Source organism: Pungitius pungitius, chromosome 10 (genome assembly GCF_949316345.1).
Source record: "Pungitius pungitius chromosome 10, fPunPun2.1, whole genome shotgun sequence".
Taxonomy (NCBI): Eukaryota; Metazoa; Chordata; class Actinopteri; order Perciformes; family Gasterosteidae; genus Pungitius; species Pungitius pungitius.
In genome coordinates, this window is record NC_084909.1 from 7,310,488 (window position 1) to 7,335,000 (window position 24,513).

Sequence of the window (24,513 nt, forward strand, 5' to 3'; positions counted from 1 at the left end):
TACACCCTGTTATTCACAACAGGTAAAACGTGTTTACGGTGCGTGTGACGTAAGGCACGTTACAGTAGAGCACCTGTGCGGCACGTGCGATTCAGCCCACACGGGAGCAACGATGTGAAAGAGCACCAGCTTGCGAGGTTTCAATTGGGAACTCAAGTTTTAAGGGGCACAAGGTAAGAGCAGCTTTGAAAAAATGAATTAAAAAAAAAAAATACACGGCCACATTTGAGCTCTTGTACGTTAAGTCCGTGACGGTAATTAGTCGATTGAAGCTCGTGCAGAGGGAGCAGGAAGCACTGCGACTCCTTTTGCTCCAGGTCATTTCGGGTCATTTTTCCATGTTCGGTTAATATGTTTGCCTTCGCGTCAACAATGTTGTTTTGTTACGGAAATGAGTAACTTTTCACGAAAAATCTCACCGAATGTGATGTGTTGTAAATAATTTAGTCACCGGTACCTCAACGGTGCTTCCCTCTGATTCCTCAAACTCCGCAACGATACGCACATTTCTTATCAAGTCCTTCATTTCTCCCAACGCACGTTTCCCGATGTATAACACAACACGATTAATAACAAGATGTTCATAAATCTGATTTAATTTCAACATTGTCCAACTGTCCTCCCTTTATTCATATTAAATACAACATACTCTCGCGGCACACGTCTCCCCGTAACAGCGTCGACCAAAGCGTTGAATTTCCACGCCGCCAATTCCCGTTCAGTGTGTGCGGGAAGCGAGCACTTTGTGCGTAGTTACCACGTAGTTGTAAAAGATGGCATCCACCGCCACTTGCAAAGACGAAGCGCAAAGTATTTGAATGACATTGTCATTCCCCGTGTCCCCAATGGTCCTGCTTCGAAACGACTGCTCTTCTCAAAACAGGAAAGCGACGGAAGGCGGGAGAATAAAACAAAACGAATTCAAATGAGAAACGGCAGCTAGCCGCAGCCATTCGTAACGCACCCTGATGGTTGCTGTGGTGAGAGAAGTGACATGGCCACTGCTGTCTCGCGTTATGAATGGGCTACTGTGGCTTTTTTTTTTTTTTGTCTGCAAAGAAGCTGCTGCAGCGCAAGTGTTAAATCCCACCACCGTCTCCCCGTAGTTTCCAACAGCTGCCATGCATCACTCCGTTGCATTCCACAGGAGCCGACCGCTGTGCAAATGTAGTAACCTTTCCATTTCGCTAGATGGACAGCTGTAGCCTGACTTGAGCTCATGGTGTTCCTCGGCGTGGACAATTTGTGTCTGATTTTTTTTTTTTACTGCTTTAAGATCGACTGTCCTGAACCATGGCGACCGATGTTTCCCACTCTCGAAGCAACAATGTCGCGACAAACGTAGAGGAGTCCAGCAGGTAGATCCTGAGGGCGATGGATGGTCCAAACAGTGCCACTGGAGCACCAAGGAGATATTTAAAATGGTTCGTGTGCCGGAGGTTGGTTATGCAACGTCTGCCATAACATAGCTTTTGGCAGGCAACGTTGTTCATCTTCACCCCATCTCACCTCTTCAGCTGAAACAAAGGTGTTCCTTGTTACAGCAGTGGAAGGGACACGCCCGTCACCCTCAGGTTGTTCGCCACCGTTGCGATTAACAAGGTGGAATATCCGGTTTCCACCAGCTCCTTGTCCATGCTTTGGGGCGGCCTTCAAGACCGCGCAAGAGTGATTAAGGCATGGATGAGTTGCTGCCCCACATTTCTCGTCTTGTCTAAACGGTATTTCAGAGCAACTAGGCTGTCCTTACTGTACACACCGTGCAAACCGGACAATCAGCGCTCTGGCAGGGCGGCTGACGAAGTGGGGTCCGACCTCGGAGCTGATAAGGGTCTCGTTAGACCAATTGGTCTGTCTGTGATGTCGTATTTGGAACTAACCAAAACTGTCCAATAGGTTAGAATTCCTTTAAAAAAAAAAAAAACAACGGAATGATGATTGTATAGGTTTTGTACCAAAAAATGAAGGGATCGAGACTAATGCTGCTTGTAAAACCGAAGCCGAAATGCATTGAACTGCAAAATAAAACTATGTCCTCTATTGCAAGTAAGTCATGGTGTGTGGAAAGGGACATTAATAAAAGGGAATGTTGTAACTAATGGAGTAAAATAACAAGTAAACTTTTGTGTTTGTCAGTAAGTGGGTCAGGTTTTTCTAAGCAGGACCTCTTTGTGCAAACATTTTTTTTTTTTTCAAAACTCTGACAGTTCTGTGAAACCCTATTATTAAGTTCCTAAAATACATTTGGCGTTCATCGTACACCAACGTAATTAGCGTTTGCATTGACTGATACCAAAAGAATGTGTTCCAGGCTATGGGTTATTTTTGGCCCCTCTCATGCTGCCTGGGGTTTCTTGTCCTTGTATCAGTCTAGCAATTTTAACAGTTCAATTTTGTTTTCCTTTTGAGAATACAGCGAACCCCACTCAAGATACGTATTCGGGAAGATGAAATTCATCAGATCTAGATGCAGAATTTTTTTTTTTACTGCGTCCTTATTAATTCTGAAGGTAAAAACAACTCTGACCACTGCACCAGCTCGTCATATTTAATCAAGTTAGCGTTGCCTCCTGGTAATGTGGTGAGGTATTGCTTTAACCCCATGCTGCGTGCTGGTCAGTATCTCCAATATCCTGTCCTCCCTCCCCTTACACCCTGTTACACATTACCTTTCAGAAAGATGTTATCATCCCAACCATCCCCCACATGGAGCCTGTCACTGCACGACACTGCCCACAACACAACCAATCCGCTCGCCTGGCTACTCTGTACAACCACATGTGTTCTACAATGCACAGTTTAAAGTGCAATTAAGACCATGGTGCAAAGTCCGTGACAAAAGTTTTATATTACTGGTGGCCCACACAGACCTATTACTGAGCTAAGGACACCCCCTTTTGTGTTTGTGCTTTGTATCAACATTTACTACTTCCAGCTTGCAAAGGTAACTGAAACATGGACTGGAAAATATTAAAGCATGAATATTAACGAAAGACATAAGGTCGGGGAAATTAGGTGATTATTTAGACACTACGGTTTCAGGGCAGGGATGGCTGTTTAGGGAGTCATTGTGTTAAAAATATCTTTATTGTGGTGGATCATGTTTGGGTAGGAGGGATCCTTTTGCCCCACTGGGCCAGCCTCGTGGGCAGCAGATGAGCCAGAGAGACTGTGTGTGTGTGTGTGTGTGCGTGTGTGTGTGTGTGTGTGTGCGTGCGCTCTACTGAGCCATAAGCAGAGGAGCCCGGCCAGCACAGCTTGGTCTAACTGTGCTCTGCACGCTCCAGTCTAACGGCTCGTCTCTTCTCTCTGCTGCAGATGATGTCTTGGATTTAGCCGGCCCACATGAGTGATATGAATAACACACTGGATGGAATACACACTTCTGGAAGCCTCGGAGAGAAAGCAGAGATTTTTCAGAGTGGAAAGGGTAATGCGAGTGGCTTTCCCAGCCCAACCCTCATCCCTTCGCGAGCTCTTTTACCAAAACCAAATGCCCAGAAGATCCGGACAACGCTCAGCAAGAGCAACAGGTTTGGCTCATTCTTCTTTGCACATGCCATGTATGACTCATTACAAATGTATTCTGTTGCGCTAAAGCTAAAAGTACTGTTTCGTACTCCCTTTGCAACATCAGCGGCCCCACAGAGGAATAGTACACTCTTTGTATTTGTCGGAATGAGACACAAGCGTATATTGGAAAGCTGTAGGGTAGACTTTGTACCTGTAAACACAATAAGCTTGACCCAAGCGCAGCTGGCAACGGAGTGTGTTTTATTTCAACAGCGCAGTTAAAGACCTGGAATCAAATCAAGCACCTGTTAGGTTTTTGGTAGATAATTAGTAACTCAGTAACAGTTAGATTTACAGAGCAGGAGAGAGTGCATTCAGAGATTTAGAAACCGAGGCCCTCGCATCTCAAAGTGTGCTGGAAGCTAACTCTGTTTTATCTTATTGTAATGACAATTGAATTTGTTATTGTAGGTGACCTTTTAAATTATTTATTTTTCTGATTGATTCAGATGTTAGATCAAGGTTGATTTGAGGATTAAAGGACACCATTTTCCTTGTGGCAAACAATTCTACTACTAAAAAAAAATTCTTGATAATTTTTTGATTTTCCTTTTTATTGTAATTTGGCTCACTTTCCTGCAGCAGCCAGTTTGAGCACTTTTCTTCTTTGACTGCTATTTGCTACATCAGGCGCCTTCAGGAGCTTTATCTTATTGAAAAGCCTGACAAGTGGTGAGGTGTGTCGGTAGTTGAGAGAGAGAGAGAGAGTGTGAGAGAGAGAGTGTGTGTGCGCGCGCGTGCTTCTGAGTGCTGCTTCATTTATTCTCCGCATTCATCTACATAGGACATGTGCAACAGAGAAGCCAGCGACATGTTGTAACTGCTCTCTGAGCCACAAGTTGCAAAATCAGTCAAGTGTGACATCTAATGCCTCATAATGATTTTACCGTCCGGACTGACTATTGCAAATGTGTGCCTCAATTTATACACAACTCAATGATCAGTATGACTTACTTGGCACAAACTATGGAATCCCCTGTATTTTGAAATAAGATGCAAACAATTCTTGCCATATTTAAAGCAACATCTTCTTCTTTTTCCCTCTGTTTTGTCCTTCAGGAGCAATCGAGAGGGAGACGAGTCATTTGCTTCCCCCGTTCCGAGCACTCTCCCCGAACTTATCCCCTCAACCCTCTCCCCCCTCGTGTCTGAATGTTTATTACCATGGACCAAAAGTAGTGCAACTCAGGTGAGTTTTTACAGCACTTGAGGGTGATTGTGACTGAGTTTTGTTTTTCTTCTTCACCTTTCCGATGCACTACCTGGATAGTTGATAGTTGATTAGCAGGATAGTTGATTAGTAATTCACTGGATGTAGGGAAGTACCTGCTGTTACAGGCAGGGCTTTGACTCCGAATGCAGATCTTCAGTTGCCAACGGACCATTCACGGCACTCCACACCACTTAGTCGCTTGACAAAAATAACACAAAGTTAATAGAATAGCGTCTTTGATTTCACACAAATAGTTCAAAATCTTCTAATGACTAGCAAACAATGCCAGCAGTTATTATTGTTGCATCACTCTTTTTAAAATGTGAACCCCGTAAAGGGTGTGCATTCTTCACAAAACCAATCATCATCCTGAATTACCTTGTCCTGTTAAGATTTTTGGCACCCAAAGAGTGATAATGTGTGTGGGTCCTGAACGGAGTTGATTAAAATGATAATCTGTCAATACACTATAAAACAAAATGTGTCACCATCCTAATATAAATATACATGATGTACTGCAATACTGTAAGTAAACAATATATTGATTTCTTGATATATAATACATTGGAACACTTATGTTGACTACCATAAACACACCTCAATACACATGATAAATGAGTAGAAAGTTTTCCTTTATCAGAACAGCGTGTCCTTTTATTATGCCTTTTACTACTGTCCCTTTAACTTCCAACATCGTATGACTACTATTAAGTGCAAGTCAGAAGAAAATGTATTATTCTGCAAAGCAAAATATTACCTAATACGACTAATACTATGTGATCTGTTGCTGATTGTACGTTTATACAGATCTCTCCGCCAAATTCTAAAAAGAGAGCACATTCATTATGTTGGAAAGCTAACAATTATGGGTCTGCTTCAAAAGAGCCCGGCTTGCTAGATGGATTTTGCCTATACATTTTCCAGGGCTGTTAAATGACTCTGTCTGTCAACCACTGGATATTTCCTGGAGGACGATCCCTTCAGTGTATGCTGACGTTGATTTCAAGTTTGTCCGTATCTTTGTGCTGCGTGTGCCTGTTTAAATGTGTGTGGTTTGTGTGTGCATGTGTTGCAGCAGGGGGGCCGCTCATAGTTACAGAGCTCACCGGTTACCAAGAACTATCGGCAGTGTTGAGAATAATCTGTGCTCACATGTTGCTTTAATCCTCACAATGGAAAAAGAAGAAACTCATATGGGAAGTTCTGCTTTTTTGCTCAATTCCGCACTCACTCAAGTCGATGTTGCTCGTCAGAAGATGAATGATTGCCAATTATCCGGTGCTCTCATCCCCCCCCTATTGTGACGCTCAGTAAATTGCACGGTTTGGGCATTTTCTTTGATAAATGAGAGAATTAAGTCTCTCAGTGACAGAGCAATTTAAGACCCTGTTGACATCACTCGGCAACAATGTGGCTTCCTTGTTAGCGAATGTGGAAGTACTCCTTATGCATCTCGCTGATGAGGCCTGTGCCTTCACTTCAGTGGCCTGACAGCCTCTCACTAAGTCTTTTTTAAACAGCGGTGCCGGAAGGACAAAGGCAGTATGTCAGCGTGAACAGCTGTTTTTGTGTCACAATCCTCGTGTCACAAAGGGTTATGACCTTGTTTCAGTGGCACTCAAGGAACCAATGACATCATTGTTCTAACTGTGCAGCACTGATCCCCCTCACCCGCTCCAAACTTCACTCTCTCTTTTTCATTTAGCTTCCCAGCGTTTCTTTTAGAATTCTAATTTTCCCCGGACTTACAGCTATTAGAAAATAATAATCTTTTACTGAGGGCAGCCTTGGATTATAAAACGAGCAGGCTGCTGTAGGAAAGTGTTACTGCCGTTTGTTCCATTCCAGGGCAAATTCACAAAAGGATTGCACAAAAAATAAACCAAGGTTGAAACAAACATCTGCTTGTCTGCCATTGCACGTAATATAAAGAGTTGGTGGTTACTAAAAAAAAGCTTTTAACTTGAATGAAATCCAAAATTCACTTTCTCTCTTTCACATTTATATTGGTTGCCTAAAGTGTTAACGGAATGCCTCCGTCCCTCAGGACCTAAAAATATGTATTTTATTTTTCTCTCCGCCATTGTTCTTGTATCTTATCATGCTCATGGCACAAATGCAACATTTATAGTACACCACTTAACTGATTGCAATCAGACGTTTTTTCCTTTTCGTCCTAACATCAGTGCAAATCTTTTGTGAATTGAACCTCAAGACAGGGCAGCAAGCGGTTGCCATTTCTGCACAATGCATGCTGTCAGCAGCTGCATGTCATTCTTGGTAAATTTCCGTCTCTGGCTGACCGTGTTTTTAAAATTGTGACTGATTTGAGTCGATTGGCTGTGACGTTGCTTTGTATTGCACAGGTATTCAACGCATTTCACTATTAAGAAACTGGCGTTTGTGAGCAGCCCCTGTTAGACCAACACTATTTGCTAAGCCACAGCACAATGCCGCTGCACGCACTAATACGCACAATTAAGCGGTGCTTGATGATGCTGTAAATACGTTGTGCTACACGTTGCTTTGTTCCATGTTGATATCATTGATTATGGCAAGCTAAGCTGGGTTTCACATCATGGAAGAAACCGCCAATCTTCGTGATCCAATTGCAAAATTATTGAACAAGTATCTGGCAAAGTCTACACTCTCCAGGAATATAGTGGGCAGTCATGCTTGGGCTCATACCAGAAACCAGAAGCGCCCGGGCCGTCATGTCCCAGACGGTGTTGAGTTTTCACTTCAGCCATATGACTCAGAGGAAATGCCTGGCCCTATAGAGATGTTATTTCAGATGCAACATGCACCATGTCCACATTCTTCACTGTGAGTTTCAGCCTCTGCTCTACAGTAGATGTAATGGGCTCACACTTAATGAAATAGTTTTTTTATAAATGCATTCATGTCCTCCATCCAGCTACTTAATAATTTGTCAAAAAGCTTCTTGCTGACCAAGCAGAGCTTCAGTGAAGCCTCACCGTATGTATCATTTAGTTAACATTAAGTATGTCATTGGACATGAAAAGAAGAGCATTATGGAATAGTTCAATGTGAGTATCTGGGGTGAGAATTGGGAGTCATGCTGAAATATATTTTATATATAGGAAGTCACCTGACGCTAGAGGCACATCTGTCTAGCATCACCATATCACTACTATTATAGGATTGCAAGGATTCCGTGGTATATAATAAGACCTTATATTTGCTCAATTTGCCTTTCACTTAAACCATTGACCATTGACCATTGATCAAATAAGGTAAAATGACTTATGGTATGAATTTGGAATGACAGCTGCAGGAACAAGTCTTGTGTAAACACCAACAAGCAGGGCTCAAACTGTGAAAGTAGTCTGATATGAATAGACGCTCAGTGAGGTGAGGGATGTCTTTTTGTTCACACTTCTAAATGTTTGCATAGCTAACCGTGTAAGTCACAGCCCACCTCAAGCACCTGTTAGGGTGACGGCGGTTTGAGTTGAGTACACAACAATACTTGTGAATACTTGCCTGGCTGTGGCTGCTGTTGTAACAGCGTCCACTTACATTACGTCCAACTTATCACCCTCCTTTCCAGATGATTCTGACAGTGGTTGTTGTCAGTCCCATTTGGCCTCAGGCATTTTTCTGATGATTTTTCTTTTCTTTTTTTAAATGTGCTTTTAACTTTTTGTTCTTGAGGTGTCCTGAACACAAGTAGACTAGAGGTCCAACAACAGTTGTCGACTTTCCACCGCGTGCAAGAGCACAGCAATAACACCGAGAGATGAACTTAAAGTCAGTCCTTTTGGAAGTGTCCTGTTTGTTGTTTTACGGATGGATTGATGGCTACTATTGCTATTGGGACACTACACACCAAATGTATGCACCACTGCTGCTCTGGGTGCACTGCTGTCACTTCTACAGAGCATGCGAAGGGTCTCCATTGAATCAACTGTGGTCAAGGACGATGTGTCTGGAGCTGGCTTTGTTATGGGAGTTGTGGAGACTCCGTTATCATTCTGGCTCCATTAATTCCAATTCATTTTAGCTGTGTGATAACTAGCAGCGTCTGCTTGTCTGCGCTCTCACAGACCAGTGTGCTGTGTTTCCAGATAAAGATGAAGCCTGCTGAAGAGGTTCTTCTTCTCCTGTGTGTGTGTGTTTTTTTTCTCTTAAACTAGAGGCAAATAATTCAAAATTATATTTCATCTTCTCTATACCTGCTAACCTTTTTAAGAATGTGTCTGACTGAGGCTTGAAAATGCGAGTGTCTTGTAAAGATGGCACACTCTTATTAACAAGGCCTCTTTGTACAGACTTATAGTAAAACAGATGTGGATTGTAATTTTGAGGCTGTGGGCTATTTTGGACCACTAATGCTCCCTCTCCCTCTTAAAGGACTCAAATGGCATGATCACATTAGATCGAGTAGTGCCGAAGCAGTGTATAAATATTAACAAAACTATAGTGTATTTAGAAGTTTGTAAAAACTAAAATGGTAACAAAAACTGAACAAGTCAAAGTAATTAGTAATAAGAAATGAGGCACTCATGTGTTTGGAGGAAGAGGCAAACTGTCCTCTGAGGAGCTTTTACTTTCTTTAAACTTCCCCAGTACGCTCTTCAGATTCTAATGAACTAAACGCTTAGTGAACTCTGGTCTCTTTAGTTATCACTTTTGTGCCAGTTTTCTTGCTTAATAGATTATACAATGCGAAATATTCATTAAAATAGTTATACATGTTGGTTTATGAAATGTAATTTACTTTGGAGATGTGCGGTATCTACAAAGCTACAAAGAAACACATGACATATTAACTATTTTGGGACATCATCAGTTTATTTGCAGTGTTTTGTTACATTATTGCGAGCAGAATTTATTACTTTGATCCCAAAGATTTTACAGTAGCTTTGTAACTCATGACAAAATCCTCTTTTTTTTTCCCCCCATCTTGTTTATTGGAACTGGCTTTCTAAAAAGAGAGAAAGGGAAAAGCCTTTACAATCCCAAGGACAAAGGAGGAGTTTGTGTTGCTGGGAGGCAACTTGACAGACTTTCTCACACTTTGATTGTGAAGGATGTCGTCCTAACAGTTTCTCTATAGCTTTCAAAAGGGTAACTATATAGTATATTAAGTGCAGTCTAATATTTCATTTGTCGTTACGACTACAATTGTTTGTATTTTTTAATTACTATGTAGATATTTTGTAGTTAATTGTGCACCTTGAGCAGAAGCATGAATTTCCATGCGAGAAGAGTCACCTTGCCCGCCATCACGCCACTTTGTCTGCAGAAGCGGGTAGGCATCTTGCATGGATCTCCTCTCTATTTTTATCTCTCAAAATCATGCCTCTGTTAGTGAAGAGCTGCTTTTTGATAATGTTTAAAAATAGTTCTAAATCCAACATCATGTGAGCCCTCTAAAAGGGCTCTCAATGTGTGCCACAAGGGTTTGTCTTCATAAATTGACAATCATTTCTCTGTGCGGTTGATACTTACTTAGTCTGCGATTCACACAGGGTTGTTCTAAAATTACATTGGCGCCGTTTCTCTGGACTGAAATGTACAATGCTCATGAATGCTGAACAAAGCAAGCCCACACATGAAGTCTGAATATTCATTTGCGGTGCTTTAAAAATAATAGAATGTCTGTGGAGCTGCACTTGCATCAGTAGGACTTTCCGGCTTTAAGCTCCTGCCTGCTCCATTATTCCATAAGGATTTATAGATTTCCGCATTCCATATTCTGTCTTGCGATTTTTGTTTGTTACTACTTGATGATTTTAGACAAGCTGAAACCTACAATGAAGTGTGTCCCATCTGGACATCAACCACATATGATAACATGTCTTTTATAAGGTGGCACAGTTGCAATGCTGTTAGTAGATGTGTCTCATCCTTCAAGCTTTCTCCAGTGTTTATAACATTCTACCTCGCAGTCAAATCAGTTTTGAAGTAGCGACTAGCCCTCTTGCCACTACCTGTGTGGCCCGATAACATTTTGTCTGCTGTTGCAATTCATCCTTGGTGCAATTTTTTTTATTTCCCAGTTTTTCCCAATTGGTCTGTCTCGTTCAACATCCTGTCCTTTTATCTAATATTCGGGAGTCCTGAGCAATGGGCGCAAATATGACCCGTTGTGGCCCCTAGAGAGAAAGTCATGAAGGAGGATCAGACCATGAGGATATTTCTTAATGGTTTGTAAGACAGACGAGGCTGGAGGCCACCGCCCCACCAGCACTGCGCGATAGAGCTGCAGCTGTGAGAGTGCAGTTCAAGGTGAAAGCAGAGCGGCCCAATTGCAAAAATGTCTCGCAGTGTCCCGTCCTTGAGATAAGAAGGCCTAATAGAATAGTTTATGTTCAACAAGACTATATAAAGTGCTGAATAGTCCTTGTCTGGATTCATTCTGCTTTTCTTTTTTTACTGTACTTTTCATTAAAAGTTTATTTTTTAAACAAAGCACAAAATGTTCTTTTACTTCGCCCTCTGCTCCGCCCGTCACCACCCGTTGGCTCCTGACTAACGCAGTCTCCAACACTCTGTGATCATCTAGAAAAACGTCCTTGTTCGTCCACCAGGAGGCTCTTACATCTTTAAAAGGTCGGACAAGATGTACACTGGAAGTATGTCTTGGTCATGTTCCTATCATTTAAAGTTTGTGTTCGCACTACCGCCATCAAGGATGTTGTGTTTTTTTTGCGTTTGATCGGTTTGTCATCAGGATAAAAAAACAAACATTCTTTTATCATTTGCTGAAGGGCTGTATCATTGGCCAAGTCAGGGGGCGGGGGTGCAATTTATTTGCTCTGAGTATTTAGTTATTTATTCATGATATTGTTTAATGTTTTACGTTAGATTGTAGGATAGAATACAAGTTATTTCTGTTTTACAGTTTACTTATTTTTAGGTATGCATAGTTTGGATTGTTTTGAATGCTAATTAGTTGGGTAATACTGTGATCACCTGGAGGTTATTTATGGGAGAACCCAGGTCATGGACCAGGAGGCATCAATGTGGGTTTATTTTTTACCAGCACAGCAGAGGCAGCGAAAGGAATTTTCTTTTGTTTGCTTTGTTGGTCGATAAATGCAAAAAACTCCCAGAAAGCCGAACAAAGACGATCTGTGCACAAACCTGTGGTGCATCGTGGCCCTTTTTGATTTGTTTGTTTTGGGATCTAAATGGCAACTAAAGCCGGTCTGGATCATGGGTCGATTTACCAGTTCCTTTTCACTTTAGTTGTCACCAACCAGTTTTTCAAATCTAGATTGCAGATTTGCCTTTTTTTATGTTTCGATGCTAACAATGTTTACACAATTGAGTGAAAATTGCAATGTATTGTTAAGTGTGACCTCTGGTGAATTTAACCATTCAGCATTTTTTATCTCGCGCTGTAGAATAAATAAGGCCACAAACCAATCCAAATGAAACTATCCACATGTTATAGACGCACTTGTGAGATAATATATTGCTCTACAATATCTCATCCTGTGAGGCTTGCTTTAGCACCTTTTTACACATTTCAAAAGTGACCTTTCATTTTGCCCTGGCTGCAACCATGACGTGTGTGTGTGTGTGTGTATTAGTTGGAACAGCTGAAACCGGTTTGCTCTTTTTCCCTTTTAAAGTGAGGAAGAATAATCTTAACAGTGATGTTGCAACATAAACGGTGTTCTGGATTGACTTGACGTAGGCGTACATGAATGCTTCTCAGGTGAAAGCATGTTTACCTATGGATCAGGGTCACTTGCTGATGAATGCAGCTCTGTGTTCACCGATAAAGACAGCAGCCAAGTTACACAGCATGCTACCTTGCCTAGCCATTCATTAGAAACTCTTAACCAATGATTAACATCACCTTCCACTCAATGTTATGTATAAAAAAATAATGCATAACGGTACATTAAGTTTGTTTAAGGACATACAAGTAATTCGAGTTTAAGTTATGTAATTGTTATGATAAATGATTAGCCGTGTCTGTTAATATGAACAGCATGCACTGCACATGTTGTGGAGGTGTGCATATTTCTCTTCTGATGTTGTCATTTTCACAAGTTCAACAGCATGGCATATTTCTATGTTTGGAAACCAGCAACAACATATTTGGGTTGCTCGGGCATCTGCTGAGCTAATCAGTGAGTCTAAAGTAACCTGCGGAGCACAATCACCAATTTAAATCCTATATTTTAAATGCTCATGATGCCAAACCATGTGAGCACCATTTTGTTGCCTGAGACCAAACACCCACTATCTGACTTAAAATAATTTATGATAATTATGTAAAAAAGGAAATGCATAATACTATCCCTGTAACCATGAAGACAGCCGCAGGAACTGCTCTGCAAGTGTGGTTCAGATAAACTATTCCCAAAAATAAATCTTTTTTCATACAGATATTGTTACAAACACCTTCATCATATCATTATGCCCTTAAGATACTAATCTTTTAAAAAACATTTTTATTTCACAAAAATTTACATTAACCGTGTCAAATGTGTATTAAGGTAGTAAAAACTAGACAATGCTTTATGATTAGGAATGTAACAGACTGCAGATGAATTACCTCCCCCCCCCCCCTTTCTAAAACTCCTCCAAGGTCTGCTGAAGAAACGCAACCACACAGCGTGATGCTGGCATGGTGTGTTTCACTGTCGACGTGTTGGATCACAGCAACACGACTACAATTGTTAGTCTCAGCAGGCCATAGAACCCACGTGCATTTCTGTGAGTGATTCCTGCTTTCCTGACAAACTCAGAGCTGTCATACGTCTACAAAACCTTTTTATAACCCCAAATCCTGCTATGCAACGTTGTGTTGACTCCCTGTCTCATCTTATGGTAACAGGGTCAAATAAGTGGTTGTTGTTTGTGGAGGAGTTTACAGGATAGTGTGTCAGTGGGTGTCAACCTTTTTTTCAGTGAAGTACCCCCTTGTGAGACTACAACGCGGTGTAGCCGTCAGTGTCTTATTTATTACTAAATATGATTTACTGCCAACACTAAAAAGGCACGACGCGTCAGGTGGGTTCCCATGGACGTAAATCCCATTAAGAGATATTCTTCTGAATATTGACTGAAGTTTGCGAATGCATGTTAATTTCCAATAAATCTTTAAAAAAATGTCACACACCCCCCTGAGGGCCTTCACGTTGCCCCATTTGAAAACCACTGTGATGGGTTGATCTGGAATAATGCAAATTATTTTCACACATTGTTCCATCCATCTAGATTTTTCACCCAACGGCCTTTCAGTTGCTGTGTGCAAAGAACTGCAAACATGGAGTACATCTGCAATGCTAATGCCCCAAGAACGGTTTCCTTACCCTCTGACAAACCCTACCCTGTCCCTGGTGAAATGTGATGCCTGAATGATTTGATTTGGCCAACTCTCAGGAAGCCACTTCCTCGCAGCAGCTGAACAAGAGTCCAGGCTAGACGCAGTTATGACCAGCAGTGCAGCAAATTCATACCTTTTTCGTTAGGTGGTGGTTGGTTTATTCTAAATTAATATGGTTTTGTACTTTTTTAATAATTAACCTGCGGCGTTAAATCTTTTAAAACTGGCTCTGCCCGGACTAGTCTTAGTGAAATATCCACAAGCAAAGATATTTGTCTTGTCAGGCTCCCAGTGGGCTGATTAAACACTAAATGGTTTACACTGAGAGATGATGTCATGGCTCAAGGCTCCCATTTGCCCAAACTTCAGCCCTGTTGGAGAGGGCTGACCTCTTTTCTCTCCACAAAAGGAATCAGGCTGGCAGGCTGTCAACTACCAATAGCACTCATAGAAAGAAAAGGAAAAGACAGTCATTTGCTCTTTACTTTGCTCCCTTCCACTCACACGCACACGCCTATGTCAACTTTGGACAGAGTTGACCCAACTAGCATTACGTTTAACCAGCACCTTTGTAATTGCCCTGTGGGCTCTTACAGGTCATTATGCTGGAGTTCTGCTGGCCGAGGGCGTGTGAATGAGAATGGGGAGGGGGTTGGGGCCCTGTGACTCGGCCTTTTTCTCTCTGTCCTCCACTAAGCCATTTTCAGACATTGAAAAGGTGACGATGCTGGCTTCCTCCATCTGCTATAGTCCTGGCATTATGTCGTTCTGACTTTTAGGTTAATGTCCCTGCTGGTGGGGGAGCTTATCTATTGTAAGTGTCATTTTTAGTTTTTGTTTAGGACTGATCTGAAAAGAGATTGATCTCTTACCGTAATTCCTTGTTTATTGAGATATATTTTTTGAATAAGAGGCGTAAATATAGATGCATTTATATATTGATGTTATAGGCGGTAATAACAGACAAGTATTCTTAGTCTGTCTGCCTCTCTCTCTCTAGCTTGTGAGGTTGTGTGCCATTCCCCTCCAGCTGTACATTGCCTCTCTCGCTCTCTTTCTCTCTCAACTTAAGACTTGTGCCATGTTAAAAGTGATGCGGGAATGTTATATGATGCAACCCAGTTCGGTGCATTTCTGAAAGGAACTCTAGTTAATGCACAGATTGATCTCATTCTTCCCTGGCGCTGAGTGGCGGTGAGAGCTATCAGGTGATCTGGTGTCCACCCCCAGCAATACAGATACAGTACGTGGAAGTGGGACGGCGCTGTGCTAAGAGGCAGTTTTGCCTAATTGCCTCCTTTCAGCCTCACTGCAGCGCAGAGCGAGAGAGGGCAAACGGGAGAAAGCGGGGAGAATAGAGGTAGAGTCTCGGTCCGTCCGAGCTGACGCTGGCAGTGCTGTCAGACTTGTGTTTTTATGCTTTTTACAAAAGCTCTCTTTTGCAATGTTGTGTACTCAGCCATGCATAGGCTACAGGTCTTGTTCAAACTCTGAACACTGCTTGGCTTCAAAAAGGGGGGTAAGTTCCTCTTTCAGATGGATTAATTTTTTTAATGTCTTAATGTGGTGTTGCAATATCAACTACACTTCACCAGCTCAATCATTTACATCCTGGAACATGCTTTGCACAATGTTCTCTACTTTTTAGTTGGGTCATCAACGCTTTTCTAAATATTTTGTTGCTATTAGTGAAGAGGGGCTACCTAACTTTGCTGGTCATTCTGATTGATTTGTCTGATACTTTTTATTGCATTATTTCAAGTAAAAACCATCTACTTATGTCCCTTGAAGGTTAAACGTGTTGTTGAGTATTTGCCTTTTGTTTCAGGTGATCAAAGTTTATAGTGAGGATAACACCAGCAGGGCAGTGGAGGTTCCCAGTGACATCACTGCCCGGGACATATGCCAGCTGTTTGTCTTAAAGAACCACTGCATTGATGACCACAGCTGGACCCTTTTTGAACACATCTCTCATCTGGGAATAGGTAACATTTTATTGTATACATCAAATAGTTCTATGCAAGTAAGAATGTAAAAATCATGCAAATCGAACCTCACATGATGTCAAGAGCGCTCACAGTATGTGACGTTGGTAGAAGTATCCACAGAGGTCCTAGTTTGTACTGGTATTGACCATGTGGTAGTAATGCTGTTAGTACTGTGAGCGAGGTAGGCTTTGTTTGATGGGAGTGGCGGTACGTAGCAGAAAGGAGTCTATGCGAGCTCTGTCTTCATTTAACCCTAAACCAGTTCAGAGGGCTAATGTTGGTACTGACTGTGTTTCTATCACTGCAAAGGACAGATTCCCCACATGCAAAAAATTATTGTTTGCATTTGAGAAATGAATGACATTAAATATAGGTCTTAAAAAGCCGCGAGTAAGAAACACACATACTCGGTATGATGTATATTTTTGCTAGGCGACAGTATGACTTCATACTAGATGTGTCTGCTGCATTTTCACACTATTGCACACATTACATAATGAATCCATCTGTTCCCTTCCAGTCATCAGTTTTATTAAATCAAATTAACGTATTGCTTCACTGTGAAAAACAAAAACAAAATTATTTGACCTTTTCAGATAAACTGATGAAATAAGATGCATGGTTTTCACAGTATTAAGCTAATAGACAGTTTTTTTGCAGACTGCTCAAAGTCCATATCCGTAAATGCTTATTATATCAGGGTTTACAAAGCAAGGCATACAGTTTAATTCAATCATATCAACAGCGGATTCTAATCCATCTCTATCTTCTGAAATGCAACCTGCCGTTGATTTTCTTTTTCTTGTCCTCCTGCTCTCACTAGAGAGAACCATTGAAGACCATGAGTCTGTTATGGAGGTGCTGTCAGGCTGGGCAATGGACACGGAGTGCCGCCTGTATTTTAGAAAGAACTTTGCAAAATATGAATTCTTCAGGAAACCCCTGGTGAGTTGGTGATAGCATTATGCTGCGAGTAAGGTGCTGGCTTCATACACATAACTTTGCCTTTGGGCATTCTCCCTTTGAAACACACCTGTATTCTGACTACCTTGTGGGTTGAGGAGACTAAAGAGTGCCATAACAAATGATGTTGCTTTCATATTGGTAGGCCTTTTTCCCGGATCACATGGTCTCCATATCCAGTGAAACCAATGGGGCGGTGGATCACTCTCTGCTCATACAGGTATTGAATTTGCTCCTGTTTACACTGCACTCGCTTCCCTATTGAGTGACCAGGGGTGAATTCTGAGGCTCTCAAACCCCTGTCTGAATGGGTTCCTACCGGTCAACTGTACACAAACAACTATGGACACATTTTTATCTCTTCCCAATACAGACCTTTCTCAACTCCAGCACTTGTCCAGAGATCCATGGACATCTCCACGCCAAAGAGCAGAGCAGGAAGTCTTGGAAGAGGTTTTATTTTGTCCTGCGCAGGTCGGGGCTTTATTTTTCCAATAAGGGAACTTCCAAGGTGAGTAAGACAAAATGACAGCAATAAAAAACGGGAATAGAACATATATTTGTTGCATAAAATTGGAACCGTTGTGTTGCACACAATCCTATTTGGATATTTATCTGATGTTGCACCACATAAGTCTGTAACCCTCGCTTGACTGAAATTCAAATTCTGTAGTTGCACATTAATTTCTATGATAACATTGGAAAAAGAAAATAGTGTTTGTACACTGTTCTGTCAACAGTTCATCCTCCGTACATGTCTCACTCGTGCTTGGAGAGGGCAGAGGAACAGGTTAAGCTTGATTTCCCTTAGGTCAGCTGGCATATCATCCAGGCAGAAACAGGATTCTCAAAGCCGCTGACAAGTGAAGCCTATACCTACGCACCCAGTGTGCCAACACAACCATTTCTCAACTGCGTTCATTTCCTACAACAGTAGGCCTTTTGTTGTCGGGCGCAGGGAGGCTTTGGTATGGCGCCCACTTTTTTTACTCTAGCAGGTTTGCCATTCATCTGTGGTCGGACACGTTGCTAGTCAGTCAGCACAGGCGCTAATGGCCCGGGCACCAATTTAAATAAGGAAGTAGGACCGTTGCATCGCATGAAAACAGAACAATGGTAATCTTTGTGCCTTTTTTCTTTATTTGAAATGTTTTCTTGGCACAATATGGGGGCTGATATTGTCTCATTACAGCCCCTGTAGTCATTGTGTTCCCGTCTGCTGAAAAAAATTAACAAAGTGAGGTTTGATTTAAATATAAGTGGAATTAATCCACCGTTCAGTTGAAAATTTTCTATTGGAAAACATGCTTCATGTTCAATTCATTTACAAAAGTAAGTTACTGTGTTCCTCGTGTCAGTAACCACATTATAGCATGAATTGAAGAGGCAGAACTTAGTGACGCACTCGTGTTCAATCACAGGCCTTAGATGGGTCTCCATCTCTCACACCACAGATATGCAGACACTTTGTTGAGTTCAATACCAGACCCAAAACCATTTATTTAATGTAAAATGAAATCTGAATCTTTCCTCTGCTTTTGATTTACAATGGCTTCCTCTGTTTCACAGGAACCAAGACATCTCCAGTTCATCGCCGATTTCAGTGACAGTGATGTCTACACAGTGTTGTCAGCCAAAAAGCTACACGGAGCGCCTACAGATTTTGGCTTCTGTGTCAAGGTACCATCACTTTCTAGAAATGCCAAAACGCGCCCAACGAGCAGAAGGAGAGCATCGATTCTCAGCACGTTGAACTCCCTTTTGTTTCTTTTTTGCAACTTCTTCCTCCAGTCCACCAAGTGTAGTTCGGCCCGGGACTTGAAGCTGCTTTGTGCGGATGATGAGCAGACCAGGACCTGCTGGATCACAGCCATGCGCTTGTTAAAGGTTGGCTCACTGAGCAGTAACTGGTGATGTCTAAGTGGAGGAATGCTGAATCAGTGCTAGAATCAGATTTAGCTTTTTGGAAGGAGGTCTACGGAAACTACTGAGTGATGCTAGATTAGTACTCGTAGCCTTTATAGACGCAGCATGTGTTCATTGTCTGGATATCTGATGGATACACTTAGTCACACTCCTGCTGGTCTATAAATAATATACAGTCAAGCTTAACAGGCTTTAGTTCTATCTGTCCCTTTTCATCAGGACACTCCAGCAATACTGAACATATTTTAAAGTCGAGATGTGATGGATATTTGAGATTAGAATTGTGAATGCTGAAATCTTTTCCTATCTTGTCTAGTATGGGATGGAACTGTACCAAAACTTCATTCAGCCACACCAAAAACAAAAAGCTTCACCAATGGTAAGATGAATGTCTATTATGTCATGAGCGCACTTGAAAATGCCTGTAAAGCTTATACCTTCACGTTGAAAATGTACTGAAGAGATCAAAGGATTGTGACAAAGTTCACACAGTTAACACTGTAGCTGCAGTCTTCCTCACTCGGTTGGGCCGTCCAGCCTCTCAAGATTGGCTTGTTGGTGTTTCAGCTCCACATACGTTCCTCACCAACCTTCTTCCAAACCCAAGCAGGCAACTGATATCAGCCACAAAGCTCTGATGTACCCATTTTAAAATAATACCTGCGGTACCAAATTACAGTCCCGGTAGCAACTAGGCGGAGAACGCGGTAGAGCATTTAGCGGCGAGCAGAATGTGTTGGGCCAACACATGGCAGTGTAGTAATGTAATTGCATAGGACAAATGAGGCACCTTCAGTGTGTTAATGTGGGTTTGGTGTCTCAGAATAGCCCCGGACTCTTCTCTGGGTATTTTTGTGGCAGTGAACACCTTCTATTTATGGCTTTTGGACATGTTCACGAAGCCTCCGCTTTCTAAAAATACACAGTGATCAGCTGCTCTCAGATTTAACAACTCTACACCTCTTCTCTGCTGTCGGAGGGTCATATGTGACCAAGAGCCTCGCCAAGAGGATTAACTAGAAAGACACAGGAGTACATAAATCTGCCAAATGCAGCTGCAGGCTTCTGTGTCTCTAGTGCTTTACTTGCTAAGATTTAGCTAAACATGCTGCCTTGAGAAAACTGCTACATAAAACTGCTAAAAAGTAATTAATAACAGTACGGTAACGTATATGCACAACGATGGGTAATCTTTACATCATTCAAATCGGAGCCGAGTGAATAAGACAGATGGGAATGTCTCTATGCTCAAATAAACACTGCTCACTTTGTTTTAACCACTCATTTAAATTCTAAGCTTAGCATGGTGGTAGAGGAACAAATGCGGTAATATTAAAAGCTTCTTGGTAATCTTGAGTGTGTGCAGTGAGCCACTCACTATATGGCGGCTTAGAGGACTAAAATGTGCCCATGTGTCATTCTTTTCAAAGCCGCTCTAATCCCTTTTCAATGGAGTTTTCTGTCTGAATCATCTGGAAGTGATAAAGATGGAGTCTTGTTACTCAGACACTAGATGGCAATACAATACCATGAGCCAGCAATAGTCTGTGTGCTTCTCTTCCATAGTGTACACAGGGAATGGAACGCAGATAAAAAAGACCTTTTGGGTACTTTCAAGTATTCAATACATATCTTCAGCTTTTTGTCAGTGGTGAATAATTTAAAGAAAATCAGTCATACAGTTAGTACAATAATAACTCCTCACTGTATGTCTGTGATTTGCAGAGAAGTATCTCAGAGAATTCGCTGGTGGCGATGGACTTTTCCGGCCAAAAGACTCGGGTAATTGAGAACCCATCTGAGGCGCTCTCTGTGGCTGTAGAGGAAGGCTTGTCATGGAGGGTAAGTCTCCTTTAGAAAATATCTGATACCTCTGACAAACATCAAATTGGTTTATTATAATAGGGTGACTTATTATTACTTGAACTTATATTGTGACTAACTCATTGCTCCTGTAGAGAAAGAGCTGCCACCGTCTGAGCAGCCATGGCAGCCCCTCCACGTCACAGAGCTCAGTGTCCAACATAGGTGTGTGTGAGACAACAATTTGTTGTTTTCTGGCTTATGTACAGAAGGGAAAGTGTTCATTTAAAACATGTGTATATATATATATATATTATTTTTTAATGTGCTTCAGCCCTCCACTTGGCTCAGTCCTGGTTCCACGGCAAACTGTCTCGGGACGAGGCTCAGCGTCTAATCACTCAACAGGGTCTTATCGATGGGTGAGCATCTATGTGGTTATGAATGTCTACCGATAGTCATTAGGTCTATTGGTTTTAACCTCTGGGTTTACAGCGTTTTGTGCATGATCCGCATTAGTGAGGCCTTTTTGCAATATTACTTTTTGTTTAAGACGAGACGGGTAGTTCTGTTAAGAGGTGGATGTTCATGTACACGTTTAATGGGAGTGCCATTTCAATTGAACACCTACATTACCAGTAAATAATCTGTTTTTTCAATTGTGTGGTGGGTAGTTGCAAAATGATGTAATTTTAGTGAGTCAGAGCCTCTGAATATACAGTACCAGTCAGAAGTTTGGACACATTCTCTCACTGAACTGAATGATAAAGTGTGTCCAAACTTTTGATGGGTCCCCTATGTCTCACAGCATCATTCTCTTAAAAACTTTCTTCTTGTTTTCAGAGTTTTTCTTCTGAGAGACAGCCAAAGTAACCCGAAGACATTTGTCCTGTCGCTTTGCCACATGCAGAGAATCAAACACTTTCAGATCTTACCTGTGAGTACAATCCCCTGTTTGCATATGGCGTGTCGTTTTAATCATCCACAACCTCCTTCCACATTCAAGCCTGACATTTAGTAAGTCATCTGTCTCGTGTGTGTGTGTGTGTGTGTGTGTGTGTGTGTGTGTGTGATTCCTTTTGTGTGTGTGTGCGCGCGCGTGTTTGTGTGCATCCGGCCCTGCAGGTGGATGACGAAGGGGAGGTATTCCACAGTCTGGATGAGGGTCACACGCGCTTCTCCGACTTGATCCAGCTGGTGGAGTTTTACCAGCTAAACCGAGGGGTGTTGCCCTGCAAGCTCAAACACCACTGTGCCCGGATCACCCTGTGAACGGGGGGACCCGAGACCCCCAAAGGGGGCCCACTTGCACCTTTACTCCAGGGGCCGTTCTGGACGTACACTCCCGGGTTTCTTGTGCCTTGAAGAAGAAAGATGTACAGACTCAACAGCTCATGCTAAGTAAAACCACTGTTATCGTGCACCATTGTCCCCATTCACACTTTGCTGTGTGGTTTCCTACTTATTTTTATATTTCGGACAAATTTGACAATAGACCACATGATAACTGACCATGTGCTGAAAAAAGATGATGTGCAGTTGTGTTTGTTGATTGTTGATCTTTGGTGCCGTAATGTGCCCAGGTGTGGCCCGTAAATCAAACCCGACTCGTGTACTTTGTATTGTAGAGCTGAACGTGTACTGCAAACGGCTCATGACACTATGATGAGAAACCCTCCTACAGTAGTAAAAATCCTCTGCAATGTGTATACAGTAATTAAATATACAAACACCTGTCATTGTTTTTAATTAGACACCATATCATTCTGTGAATTGTTGTACACAACACCTGTCATGTCAAATTTTAGTAAAACTAAGCTTATTTAATCTTACATTTCATTGTCATTGTATTTCTAAGCATTCAGCTATTTCTTTTAAAGAAAAGAGTGCTTAGAGAACAACATCAGGAAGTGTCTCTGCACACCTTGTGAGCTGGATTGAGACTGCTGTAGGGGGAGCGAGGGAGCGAGAGAGAGAGGGGGGGGGGGAGAGAGAGAGAGAGAGAGAGCATACAACCTCACTAGCTCGCACTGTAAATTCATTATAAACGATTGTGATTAAATGAGATGTTTCTATTACATGAAATAAGTTGTGAGCTTGGTCTGAAGCAAGGTGGTGAAATATGTATTTCACTCATTTTAGATTCTAGCCATTTACGATGGAAATCCAAAATACTGTGTTACTGATTTTAATCATATGAATTCTATTCAAAACTTAAATTGATATTTAAGTTTTATATTTTCCAAAGATTCAGGTATACAGTTTTCCACTGCTGTGGATAAATATTGTTTCAGGTATTGTTTGTTTTCAGTAAGCCAGTGCATCCGCTTTTCAAAACTACATTTTAAATTAGTGACATAATTTGAAATTCCCAACTTTTGTTTTATTGGGCTTTTTTTTTCAGCTGGACAACAGTGCAGTGAACAATGAATGTTATGGACTGCATAGTTTTATAAAAACAAAAGTATTTGTAAAGTATGACTTGTTTGATTTATTGCCACATTCACAATAAGCTGCAAGCTTAACTCACCAAGTTGCATTACAGTAGGTTTGCTGTAGTTTATGACGCACCACGAAAAAAGCGTACCTGTAAAGCCCAGATGTGAGGCAGAGTGCGGCAATCAGTTTTTATCTTTCTAAAAATACCTCTTAGTCTTTTTTTGAGAAATCTGTTCTAATGCAACTGCCATGTCAGACACTAAATCTTGCGATAATGAAGCTTTCCCCTGAAGAATCTCATCATCACACAGTTGGGTGTTTCTCCTGCATGCTTTCCTAATGCAGTCCAGCGCATAGTTAAACTCGGCAGCCCTATAAAGCAGTCCTTATTGGACACATAAGCCTAACATTGTCAAGTATGATTTACTGAACGTGTGTAAACATGTACAAAGTCTTGTATTCTCCACCTAAATTATTTTTATAACCACTAGATGGTACTACTCGTCCAGGTTTAGGTTTAAAATTCTCTTAAGCAATTTAAATGACATAATACATATGTGCCATTTAGGTACATTGTGAAAAAGTTGATTAAAGTACTTTGACTTCAAGTTGTTACTTAAGGTTTTTCAACTAAAACTTGTATTGAACAGAAAATACAGACCTTACACCAACAAATGCATATATTTGATGTATTGTATGAAGCAAGTCTACTTTACTGTCAACAAAAACGCTGTTTGCCTGTTTCTCTGATAATATGTAATTTAATATTACTAGTGCAAGTAAAGTTTATTTTTTTTAATTTACAACTGGACTCCATCGGATATGAAACTAGGAAAGAAAATAGTAAAGGATGTGATTGTTCCCTACACAAAACCAGAAGGATGTCTTGCCTTGAACATTTTGTGTTAAACAATCTTCTCTATTGTGAAACACATTGCCCCTGTACCCCCCCACCCCCCTCTCTACTTCAATAGCACATTTTGAATCCGTGCGAACATCCAGGGGAGATGTGCGCACACAGAGAAGTCTTAAACGCGCCCCTGCTTCCGAGGTCTTGTGCTAAATGTTGTTTTGGATGTATTCCTGCCATTGATCGGAGTCTGGCTGCAGGGGGAGAGATGGCAGCTGGGAGAGACTGCGCTTCCTTTTAATGAATTCATCCAGCTCCATCCAGCCCAAACGGCCTGTGGATACAGCGCTTCTCCCGGTAAATAAAGACCCCTGTCTTCACTCTCTCTCTGGCCCTCGTGGACAACCACCAGTGTTCATAACACATCTCATCTTATTCA

General features: G+C 41.6%; 1 protein-coding gene across 7 annotated transcripts; it reads left to right on the plus strand.

Annotated features, from left to right (window-relative positions):
* The first annotated feature begins 5 nt into the window (after positions 1-5).
* On the plus strand, positions 6-23,260 carry grb14 (growth factor receptor-bound protein 14). Of its 7 annotated transcripts, none has more exons than XM_037487878.2 (16): positions 6-173; positions 1,277-1,424; positions 3,319-3,533; positions 4,633-4,762; positions 15,934-16,090; positions 16,917-17,038; positions 17,202-17,276; positions 17,430-17,567; positions 18,626-18,736; positions 18,848-18,943; positions 19,299-19,361; positions 20,708-20,824; positions 20,941-21,010; positions 21,120-21,207; positions 21,629-21,722; positions 21,911-23,260. In XM_037487878.2, the coding sequence occupies exons 3-16, from the start codon at positions 3,346-3,348 to the stop codon at positions 22,055-22,057; spliced, it is 1,596 nt and encodes a 531-aa protein (XP_037343775.2). In that variant the 5' UTR covers positions 6-173; positions 1,277-1,424; positions 3,319-3,345; the 3' UTR covers positions 22,058-23,260. The 7 variants fall into 7 exon arrangements, with proteins under 7 accessions (XP_037343775.2, XP_037343778.2, XP_037343781.2 ...); XM_037487881.2 differs by having other exon boundaries at positions 1,277-1,358; XM_037487884.2 differs by lacking the exon at positions 1,277-1,424.
* Positions 23,261-24,513: the final 1,253 nt, after the last annotated feature.

What these genes read in the sequence shown, in the direction of transcription:
- grb14 (XM_037487878.2), top strand. Translation starts at nt 3,346, where the DNA reads ATGAGTGATATGAATAACACACTGGATGGAATACACACTTCTGGAAGC. An exon ending in CAGCCATGCGCTTGTTAAAG is followed by an intron (nt 18,944 to 19,298) that starts GTTGGCTCACTG and finishes TATCTTGTCTAG; the next exon opens with TATGGGATGGAACTGTACCA. An exon ending in AACAAAAAGCTTCACCAATG is followed by an intron (nt 19,362 to 20,707) that starts GTAAGATGAATG and finishes TGTGATTTGCAG; the next exon opens with AGAAGTATCTCAGAGAATTC.